The sequence below is a fragment of the Megalops cyprinoides genome, chromosome 10, assembly GCF_013368585.1.
Source record: "Megalops cyprinoides isolate fMegCyp1 chromosome 10, fMegCyp1.pri, whole genome shotgun sequence".
Taxonomy (NCBI): Eukaryota; Metazoa; Chordata; class Actinopteri; order Elopiformes; family Megalopidae; genus Megalops; species Megalops cyprinoides.
This window is the reverse complement of record NC_050592.1, coordinates 20,674,923-20,687,147: the sequence shown is the minus strand read 5'-3', so window position 1 is coordinate 20,687,147 and position 12,225 is coordinate 20,674,923. Positions and strand designations below refer to the sequence as shown.

At 39.8% G+C, this 12,225-nt stretch overlaps 1 protein-coding gene across 1 annotated transcript in view; it reads right to left on the bottom strand.

The window, feature by feature from the left end:
• The window catches only part of LOC118785020 (CUB and sushi domain-containing protein 3-like), a 241,715-nt gene that overhangs the window by 40,579 nt on the left and 188,911 nt on the right, over positions 1-12,225 (bottom strand). The window contains exons 43-48 of the mRNA XM_036539546.1: positions 10,609-10,786; positions 7,960-8,105; positions 6,730-6,810; positions 5,279-5,392; positions 3,903-4,091; positions 3,430-3,576 (exon numbers count right to left, since the gene is read on the bottom strand). Of these exons, the coding sequence (XP_036395439.1) occupies positions 3,430-3,576; positions 3,903-4,091; positions 5,279-5,392; positions 6,730-6,810; positions 7,960-8,105; positions 10,609-10,786 (855 nt within the window). The remainder of the gene's footprint in view (positions 1-3,429; positions 3,577-3,902; positions 4,092-5,278; positions 5,393-6,729; positions 6,811-7,959; positions 8,106-10,608; positions 10,787-12,225) is intronic.

The following is a 12,225-nucleotide window of genomic DNA, read 5'->3' as shown; positions in this document are numbered from 1 at the left end:
GGCAAGAGACATGAGCTCACACTCCGTTCCCCAGCACAGAAACATCTCCATATGTCCAACTGCACAAAACGCAGTGAAGCAGATTTATGTGGAAACAGGGAAAGATTGCCTGGAGAATGCCGCATGTCTGCTCCATATGCTGTGCGGGCTGCATACATTAAAAATCATTTCTGCTTCTTGTTTTATTCAAATGTTGCACAAGTTGTGTCTTTGAATACTATGATATAAGTATTCTATAATGTGCGAGTACTGTTTTAAATTTGTTGATACTTATGTCCCATGCATTTAAATTAAATCGGCTCCAGAGAGGCAAGACCTAACATGGTAAAAATGTTTATAATTGAATATATTAATGATTTTTTTACACTAAATACATTGTTATGGCATTTTTAATGACAAGGTATATGTATACATAAATATGTTCAGATGGAGACAGTCATCATTATACAGTCAGGTCCACAATTATTGGCACCCTTGATAAATATACACAAAAAATACTGAAACAAAAAAATAATAGCACTATTGAGATAAACCTTATTTTCCATATAAAATAGTGTGCTTTATTAACAATTCAGTGGATTGGAGAACACATTTGGAGGGATTTTTTCCATGCAGAACATTTTAAGATCATTGATATCCTTGAGTTTGTGTTTATGGACTGCCCTCTTCAGTTCAGACAAGAGGTTTTAGATGGGATTTAAGTCTGGAGACTGAGATGGCCATTGCAGAACATGGATCTTGTTTTCACTTTTTTTCACCATTTCTGTATGGATTTTGATGTATGTTTGGGGTCACTGTCCTGCTGGAAAATCCACCTACGACCAAGTCTCAGCCTCCTAGCAAAGACAACCAGATTTGCCGCCAAAATGCCCTGGTACTTGGAGGAATTCATTATGCCATTGATCTTAACTACTCATTAATCTTAACTAGTGCCCCTGGACTACTGGCAGCAAAACATCAATGACCCTCCTCCATATTTGACAGTAGGTGTGAGGTGCTTGTCCTTGTGTGCGTTCCTCTATTGCCCCCAAACATGCTAATGATGTGTATGGTCAAAAAGTTCAATTTTGCTCTCATATGGGCATAGCAATCTCTTACAGTAATAATTACGATGACATCTGACAAACTCCAGACGCTTGGTTTTGTTTCTTGTGCTCAGTCAGGGCTTTCTTCGTGCAACCCTTCCACAGAGCTTGTTGGTATGGAAGTAGCGTCTTATGGCTGTTTTTGAAACCTGCTGACCCCAAGATGCAACCCAGCTCTGCAATTCCTGAACCGTGATCCTTGGGTTCTTTATTGCCTCCCTTACCATCTTCCTCACCATTCGTGGGGACATTGTGTACTTGTGTCCTCTTCTTTGGCAAGTTTCTAACCATGCCATATGTTTTAAATTTTTAGAGTGCTAAGTGGTATGTTTAACCATTTATGTATTTATTCTTGTACCCATTACCAGTCTTGTGAAGGTCAATGACCATCTGTCTCTTTTGAAATGACAGTTTTTTGGCTTATGCCATGATGATGGATGACAAAGGGATTTTTCATGATTGTTACCTTATTTTTATACCCTGGTGAAACAGGAATTGATGGAATGATACAATATAGTTCCTTTACAATTGAGAATAATGAGTAAAATTGTATTGCCAATTTAACTATTTGATTTTATTTACCAAAATCGCTAGGGGTGCCAATAATTTTGACAGCCATGGTTTCCAGAAAAAATGACATTATTTAAAAAAATATTACAGGAGAGTAAATGTATTGAATATACATATATTAGTTAATATATAGTTTTCACATTTGTTGGAAAATATATAGAACATATATAGATTATTATCTGTGTTGTTTATTATATGCAGCCTGTTTTCTTCATTTCTATCAAGGGTGCCAATAATCCGATAATGTGTGTGTCTGTTGTATGGAGCAATAATCAATACAGCAATTTCACACAGAGCAATGAATGGCATTTACTGAATGAATCCTCTGACAATATGCAAAGCCATGGCAACACACAGTACAAGGACACGCTGTAAAACCTCCACAGCAATTGGGTGCACTTTTCATGAAACCCTAATGTTGGAGGTTAAATTAAAGTGGGTAGATGCCATCATACCCTTGTGCAACGGACTTAATAGTAAGACCGTCTGTAAATATCCAGCTGTAGAAATGAATGATCTGTCAGTAAAGTGTTAGACCCTGTCAAATAATTCAATCAATCAAAAGTAGGCAAACTGGTAATAATATAATTGTTGTCCTGCAGTTGTTACTTGTTAAAGTTCTGCTCTGTTTGATCATAGCAACCATTTTGTCATTTTAGTTAATTTAATATTGGGCAGTATAAAAATAGACTTTAAGTTGAGACTTTTTAAATGAGAGGTTTATCTAATAATTAGTTTCTATGGTAACACATTTATAAAATGTCATTTAACCACAGGTCCATGAATGATTCATTTAGATCCTTTAGAAGAATTTCACCATGTCACCAAAAACCTGCTTTCCAAAGTAGTCTCTCCTAATTAGGCAAACGTTTCTCCTATCAAACTGACTGCCTTCAGTTTGAGGTCCTAGGTACATTAATCCAAAGAGGCAGGGTGTAGAACACTTGCTTTGGAAGGGCAGGGTCAAAGTTCAACTTCAAACGCTGCCTTGTCCAGAAACTGGCAGAGATAAATACCTCCCATGAGGAGTAGTGTCCTTTTTTGCAGATGCTCTCAGACTACAGGAAGCAAACTACAAAGTGTGTACCACCATTGCCACAATGCCTGTACAAAATGTCATATTCTGACATCTGCAAAAATGTACTCTTTTCTACTCTACATCATCATAATATAAACTAACAGTACATAATCTCTCTCAGATTAAAAAGGTGATTGACAATAGTCAATTTTCCTATTGGCTAGCACCCTAAAGAAGGAACAAAGTATGTCAAAACTTTCAAATCTTTCAGCCTCATCTTTACAGACAAAAGGGTTTAGTGTGGATCATTTATGAATGTAAGTTCTGAAAGTAGCCTTCTCTGTGCATCAAAATGAAGGCTAAAATTTCTACTTAAGTCTCTGATTTAAAATTGTTGGGCAGATTCCCTTACCTAGGTTAACCCACATAGTTTACCTTGATAAATATCGTCCATTTATACAGCTGGGTATTTACCAAGGAAATTCAGGTTAAATACCTCCACCACAAGTACACCTGGAATCAAACATGCAAACTTGTGGTTGCAATCCAATTCTTCAACCACAACACTACACTGTTGTGCCATCCTGTCCCCTTATCTGAAAACAGCCAGCTTTTTAGGAAGAATGCTCTCTCTGGACAGAAAATCCTCATCTGCCCAAGCCTCTGCATGCCAGCTTAAAAGGAGCACAGAGCATAGACAGATAAACATGCAAGAGAAAGATATTAATCGGAAAGGATACATACTTTGATACTCACCAACATATCTGAGGCTGAAGCCCTTCTTGTTGGTGCCATGGTCAGAAGACCAGCGCAGGAACAGCTGGTGCCCAGTGGTAGAGATGTTGAAGGGTGTGGTGAGGTCACCACTCAGGACAGCTAGACTCTGGCTATGGATGTTAGGACCTGCATATGCATGCACACATACACATAGACAACATGCATGCGTACACACACACACACACACACACACACACGAGAAAAGAGGGACAGCACAGTTTGTTTTACTATTATGTGTAATGACTTACTGTAATCAACATGATAACTGATAATGTCTTAGTTTAAACATTTTCTCCTCTGCCTTCAGAAGGGCAGGTTCTTCTTTCCAGTCCAGTCGCTCAGCATCTCTAAGAGAACATTCTGCATTTGCCTAGTACAGTGGACACTGAACATGGAAGAAATTGTTTTAATACAAAATTAAGGAGAAACAAATGGCAGTTATGAAGGGCTACCATCAAAGATCTCCAGGATATCAAACTCCTTCTCTGTCTGGAAGAGCTCGAAGTACAGGGTGATGTTGTAGCCCTTCTCCACGCTGATGGTCCAGGAGCACGTCTGCAGGTTGGGGTAGCTGTCTGGGTAACCGGGACTCAGAATGACGCCCGTCGAGTCGAAGCGCACCTCGCTGGCGGGACACTGCGCTGCAGGAACCACAGGAGACCACAGGGTCACGTTACCGCAACAACGGCTTCCTCGTCTCACGATGCATCACATTCTGCAGAGGGTAAAACTTACCTCTCGACTGCTAATTACCATAAGCCCCCACTGTGATCACTCTGACTGTTAAAAATGCATTTAGATATGGAGATCACCCATCTGCAGCTTAATCCCTCTTTACTTCAGTGAATCCAATGAATTTAATTTTATCTTTGTGGTCTAGGCTTATGATACGTCATTCCAGTGTTAACATGAATGCTATGGTCAAAATGTGCATGTGATGAAGTTACTGTGGTAAACTTGCCAGTAATCAGCTTCTAACAGAGCATCCTTATTGAAACAGGCACTAATTACACAACACCATATAGAACTGGATCAGGGAGGTATGCAGTTTAAAGGAAAAGTATTAGCTTCCCCTGTTTCAGGCTCATGAGACTGAACTGTCTGGTATAGGCAACATTAATGGGGCTTTAAAGCCTCATCCTGGAAACCACACTTCACAATACAAGACATGATCATCTGAATGGACATAAAGAAGAATCAAGGGGGAATAATCAAAGAGTGGGAGACATCTCCATCCATGGTGGACTGACATCTACCTGACATGACCTCATCAGACATGCTGCTCATGGGATAGGAGTTCTGAACTTCCAGAAAACAGACTCATCAGATGTACCACTCACACAGGAGTGCTGAACTTTCAGACTTTACGCTGACAACTTGCAGCTTATCTATACGAAACAATCTGACACGGCGCTCCTTGGAAGACGAATCCCTCAGATAGTAAAACGACGTCCAAATTTTCACTTTTATTGCATCTCCTCCATCTTCGTCTTCTGGTTCGGCGTTTCAGACAAATTGAGTTTACCGTCTTGTTTAGCATCCTAGTGCCTGAGGCAGAGGCATAAACTCAGATACAGTAAATGGCTCTCAAGGGGAATGAGGTGGAAATGTGGCTCCATGAATGATTAATTATAACAGATGTTCAGGCCAAAAATATATGGCAGGACACTGATGGACCCAAAATAACATAATAAATAACTGAATAAAACTGTCAAAAAGTTTAAGCACTGCAGGAACCATGATAGTGGTGAGGCTAATGATTTGGATTGTTCTGGTCAGAGCAATCCTGTATATGAAGGAAAGGCTGAACTGAACATTTGAACCGAACCTTGGCATGTGGGCGGAGGTCCATCCATCTGTAGTCTCTCCCCGAGCCTGCAGGTCAGGATCTCGCTGCCCACCAGCGTGAACCCAGGCAGGCACCGGTACCTGATAATGTCACCTGTGGAAGATGCCAAGGGAGCCAACAGAAGGTGATTAGGAAGAACAACTGCCTTATAGCAATGGGGGTTGGTGGGGGGGGGAGGCTTTATGAAAACCAAAATCAGGGGAGAATCTAATCATGGTGTTTTCATTTGGAAAGCAGAGTATTTTGATATTGATATGGGTCATGGATTACTAGTCTCTGGTGACTGCAACTATAGCTGTCCTTTCAGAACAGGCTTTCATTATTCCCTGTAAAGTTTATTTTAAAAAAGTGCTTTCATATGGTTTAGCACTACAAAGAGCTTTTTTCACAAAACCCTATGTCTTGAATACAGCTATTAAGTCATTTTGTGTTAAGCTATCAAAGCCTGCTCAGTGCAAAATGCAGCTGTTGTTCCTTAGCGTGACAGCCTCCTACATTTTAAATGCTCATCTAAAGTGCAGGGGACAGGCTGGAACTTTGAAGGTGATGCAACTCCCAATGAGCAGCCTTAAGTGTTTCTTTTTGCAACCTACTGAATCAGGTATAAAGGTCGTGACAAGGAGGCACATCACAGCTAGATGTGGTAGAAAATAAGCACATTGTTAATTTATGAACCCAAACACTTAAACTCTGTAACACTTAAATGCTGAAATGCATTACTTAAGAGCATGCTGCACCTCATCTGACACTAAGGTCTGGACGGCTGACTCCTGGCTACATGCTCGAATTTCTGGAGGTTTCCTGTGTTGGGACTGGCTCTGTTGTGAGAGATGCAATGCAGTGCCAAGTATGCGTGCAGCAAAAGCAGCAAAAGGAGCCCTCTCTGATCAAATTCCCCCATCCTCAGATCCACATGTTCAGAGGAATTCGCACACAATAACAAATCCAGACAGACTGTGGGCCTCGCCTTCTCTCCTCATAGGTTTTGGTATATTAAATATTGTGCCAGGGGAACCAGATCAGACAAAAAGAGACAGATACCTGCTTTGATCATGTTAAAGGAGAGATTACACCCTGTTTAAATACTGACTTAAGTGGGGGAAGAAAAAAAAATTGAATGAGCATTATATAAAACAACCTTTCCTTTTCTGTATTACATAGAACAGGTGAGAAAAAAGGTTTTAGTAAAATTATATATATATATATATATATATATATATATATATATATATATATATATATTATATATATACACACACACACATACATATACATATACACAGTCAATATATAAAAGATTAATTAAACATATTAAAAATGCATTTATATGTATTTAAATAATACACATAATTGTATACACAATACATATAATGTGTCGTATATACATTTATGCAGCTGCATAATAATTCAAATGAAACAAAATGACCTACCTATTTCAAATTCATCATCGTCTGTCAGAATGCCCGCATTAGCCACAGCTGAGGGAGGCTGGCAGACTCTGAGCTGGTACGCTGCAAGGGAAAAGAAACATGTGGATCAAGGGTACTACCTCAAGGAATGGATGGTGTGCGTCAATGGCTCACTGGTTTGAACCAGTCGTGGTGCTTTTATTATGGTGAGCAAAGCCATATGATTAATTGGTTCATACAAATCTGTGAATGATAGCTGCGCCGCATAATAGCTATGCCAATTATGAAGCTCATCAAGCCTCACTCCTATCACTGGTTTGGCACTAAATACCCATGATTCATGTTAACAAGATGTATGATGTCAAACACTAGGACTGACCCCTGGATTCAATCACCATTTGTCTTTAACTTTGACAGCTGAGTGTGTTAATTATTTATATTCTATTAATTTTGGTGATCCCTGAATTTGCCAAACTGAAGACAAAAAAATACCACCTGCATTTAACTGTGAGCAAAATATGAGCATAACCATTGACTGAATCTAGGGATGAATGATAGTCTGTGCTGAATTGCTATTGTATTGCTATTGTATGCTATTGAACAATTAATAATTGAACAATTTTTTAAACAATTGAACATTGTTTATTCATACATTTAAGTACAGATCCAATGCCTGGTAAAAACTCTGAACTCTGCCTTGTAATACAAACACTGTTATATGATGGAAAGGAGAAGAACGCTACCACATGGGACAACTGAGAGACACAGCATTACCTGCCAATGGGTATGGATTACTCAGACAAATTGGCTTACTTGTTACACAAGCAAAACAAATGAAAACAGACTGCGAGCAATGATCAATCTGAACATAGCAATTTCAGCCCTCTAAATCTCAAGATCATGAGCTACCATTGGCCGAACTTTAAATATAAATGAAAGGAAAAAAAAATGCGAGAAAGCACATTTCCCGAATCGAACTAAATTAGATTTAGATCTTTTGGGCGATAAATCACTGCATTACAGAATTTATGGGGTGTCCATCTAACTGCCAACCGGTTAACTGAAGTCATGCTGCCTGAGCGTCGGTCTCAGATGCATTTCTTATCAACGCAACAGATTAGGGAATTCTGGATGCCCTAGATGAGGACGTCTACCAAGCAGATACACTAGATACACTAATAACGTAAAAAAGGAAAAATGATAAACATTTGAGTAGGAGGAATAACTCTCTCCCCACCCCCTCCAACTCACCATAGTAATGGAGGACAAAGAAACCGCTGCCACTGAAGTCGCTATGAAACTTGATGAGCAGCTGGTTTGAGGTGCTGTTTATGGCCTCCTGTGCTGTGCTCCCACTGAACTGGCCGATCTGCGGTGAGTTCTGGTCGGGTCCGTCCCTGCACAGACAGCAGAGGTACAGTATACTCAACAATGCCGCTGCTAGCCGGCAAAGTCCAACATTTTTCTGTGTTCTGTGCCAGCTGTGAACCCATCCCAAATGTTCCCTAACATGGATTAACATCTTGAAAATACAGACAATACAATCCTTCTACAGTACTGTGCCACAAATTAAAATAGCGACAGGATTAGCAAGTACAAATGTGGAGACGGGAGTTAGACAGAACATCACCGCTTACTCTAAATGTATTTAACTTGGTTTCATTTGTTTTAATCCTAACTGCTATTTATGAAAGGCAATGCCCCACAGAATTTTACAGACAACACCTGTAGCCTCTGGGTTTTCCAACCTGTTGACATGGGATGTACACGTCGCATATTGGTTTTGAACAAACTCATGTTTCCCCTGGAGCGCTCTGACATTTCTAACAAGGTCACTGAATCAATAAGCTAATGGCATGAAAATGTAATTCCATGAGGATGTGACCAATTGGTTTGTGTGGCACGTGCATTTTAAAACACCATGTCCGAAGAGACACTCTGCACAGAATACTGTGCAGTTAATGAACAGACTCTAATCAACCAGATGTCCTTCTGCACATTTCTTGCAGGCTGAAAAATGTAACGTGTTAAACATGTGTGTACAAAGGCATGGGTACCACAACATATGGTGCAACAGGGCTTGTCTTTCTAGCAGTCCAGCATGTCCACTGCTTAAATACTGCATATTTCAAATTATAAAGAAAACTCTTTAACAACTTTTAACAACTTCCAGTTTTTCAAAAAGAGGAACAAACTGAAGGTTCTCATCAAAACTGACTTTCTCATTAAAACAGAACTGAAAAAATTCAGTAAGCTATGAGGCAATTTGAAATAATTAAAATAATATCAAGTATTTTAGTAAAAAAAAGAAAACTTGGAAATTGATTTTAAGCAGAGGCTGCTGGCTTTATAACAAAAGCCCTCATATCAGCTCACTCAACACGATTAATCACTGGGAAGCTCTGCACTCTGTGTAAACTCTCTTTTTAGTACAGTCAAGCTGAGCTAATGAACAGCAGGCGACAGCTGATTAAACTGGGTCATCCATTACTTTCAAATAGTTGAAAGGCACACCATATGGTGGTTTTAGTGCGCTGTGAGTGTGGAAAAACGTAGCACAGAGAGGTGACTCGGCAAGTTGCTTTCCTGATGACAGTTTAGCCCCCCTCCCTCCCCCTCCTCCCCCCAAACAGATGGTTCCAAACACTTAGGGGATGCTTAGGGCCATACTGTTAATGGTGGTGAGTGATTGAAATAAGAGTCTCCTATGGTGGCTCTTTGAGGCCATCATAAAGTGCGATTTTCGAGTATTCTTTATTTTGTGATTGGAAGCTATTTATCTTAGGAATTTGACATGACTAGAATGGTTCTCTCGAGATAACTAGATACATAACTTAGAATTAAGTTGACATTCCTTATATGATTACCTTGAGATCACAAGGCATTAATGTCAGGATTTGGATATTTCCAAAACTTATTTTCTGACCACAAAATACATCACTCACTGTTTTGAAGGAACCCATGTGGTGATGTAAAAAGGGTCTATCTTGTGATCTCATCACTTTCTCTGAAATCAACTGCACACTAATTATGTACTATTTCAGCAAACAGTTGGAGGACATCCTGCATATTCCATGCTTCTATGCTACTGTAATCTATGGTTTCATGTCTCCGTCATGACAGGCTTTCTCCTGATTTCACACAATTCTACAGTACACTTAGGAGAAATGAATGATGCAAAGATGCTGGGACTGAGAGCTGTGGAAAAACAATAACGTAGTTTCTTTGGAATGCCATTATTTAGACTGGGGAGGCTGGCAGGTCTGCAGTGTTAAAAAGAAATGTGTACCCTGTGGACACTGTAAAGACTAGAGCAGTGTGAGGGATTGTGGTATGGAGCAGAATCATTCTTTACATTCTACATGCACTCTAAGAAGCTCCACAGTACCACCTATGGAGACCAGAATGGTCCTCTTCCTCTCTGTTTTAAAGAGGTAGGAGGTTTTAAAACAAGAACACGTTATACATGGGGCAGTTAGGATTTGAGAGAACTGTGATTTACATTTACATTTATTCATTTGGCAGACGCTTTTATCCAAAGCGACTTACATAGGTTACAGTTCTTTACAATGCTATCCATTTATACAGCTGGATATTTACTGAGGCAATTGCGGGTTAAGTACCTTGCCCAAGGGTACAGCAGCAGTGTCCCAGCGGGGATTGAACCGGCAACCTTTTGGTTACGAGTCCTGCTCCTTAACCACTATGCTACACTGCCGCCCCTTAATTATGTGATGTCATAATTCATCATTTAAGAGTAAAAAAGTGAAACACACTGTTTAGGGATGATGACATACAGACTTTTACCACTCTGGAAGATGTCATAGGTAGAACTCAGTGATGATGTAATATAATATGTACACGAATGTTACCAATGACTGATGATAGATAAGGTCTTACCAAACAGTGATGTAGTCGTAGATGGGCTCAGTACTCAGGACAGTGAAGTTGATGTACACTCCATTTCCAGGTGGGACCCGGATGTTCCACAAACAGTCCTGAAAGTTGGGGTACTCTGCAGGATGTCCTGGGGAGTAGATGATCCCATTCACAGATGTAAGGTTGCCACCACAGAGAGCTGCAGGACAGAACAGAAACATTAATAAATGTTATTACTATTATAACTTTAAATATATTTATTTTTATTGTTTTGTTTTAATCATAATTCAAACATAGATATAGATGAACACATAGATGAAACATCTCAGCACTGTGTTTCAGCTTGATACTCCATCACTGCATCTCTTTGATATCCATCGTCCTATTGTTCAAGCTGTTCCTGTGATGGTTTTATGTATGTCTTGCCATAGCTGCTTTTCAGTCACTTTGATAAGAGTGTCTATCAAATTAGGAGCAACCTTTAGGAACAACAAATCTACATCTTACTTACCTAACCTAGTATCGATCTACATGGGCAACATTACATTATAATAATGCACTCAGGGTTTGAAATAATAAAGTATCAGTGATCAAGTAAATGGAATCGTGATGCTAAAACACCACCATACTCTTTGGCCTAGGCTAAAATAAATAAATAAACACAATATAATTCATATATATGTATTCATTGCTACATGTCAAACTAATTTCAAAGGAAGGACACAATAAATCTTGGGCCCTCTTTCTTCAGTGCATGTCTAATTCAAGTTGACATCTGAAGGGTTTTTTAATTAAGAGTGAGGGAGCATGGTGCTGGAATGCACTGTACTATTCATGCCCTTTTTGGCTGGCTGATGTTATTCCCTGCAGCCAGGAGAGAGAACATGCTCAGGCTGTGGGTCAGAAATCTCTGCTGAGGGTGTTACATGTTTAATTTAACAACAGGATCAAAAGTACAAAGAAAGTTCCTCCTTCACTTCTGTGTTTTACCCGTGAATCAGCCATTTTATGTAGCATGAAAAAAGTAAGGCTGCCATCAGCAGTCCACGGTGGTGTGCAAATCAAATTCATCACAGACTGGATGGACCGAGTGAGAGAGAGATGTCGTCTCCCCCTTTTCTACATACTCTATTCATGAATGCATCTATTGACTCTTGGTGCATCGTTAAAAGCAAAAAAATACACATCAATGCAATTACTCATTGATCTATTTGCTATTGTAAAATGCATCATAATTATTTTACACTTAACACAAGAGAACTGATGTCAAAGACCTGATATATAGCGATGTAGTTTGCTGACTTTTTACATTTTGTGCCATCCAGGGTCAATGAGAGCCAATGTGCCGCAACTGCAGAATCCTGAGGGATGAATCTTCTATTGTCATATTTCCTCTTCTTGGATACTCGAGTATATGCTGAAATTTTCTCCTAGCTGACTGCATGTCCTTCATGTGTCTTAACCCACTTCACATGCACACACACAGGCATGCACACACACGTGCGCAAACGCACACGCACAAACACACAGACACACACACACACGCACACGCACACGCACAAACACACAGACACACACGCACACGCACACGCACACGCACACACACCCACACGCACACACACACACCCACACACACAC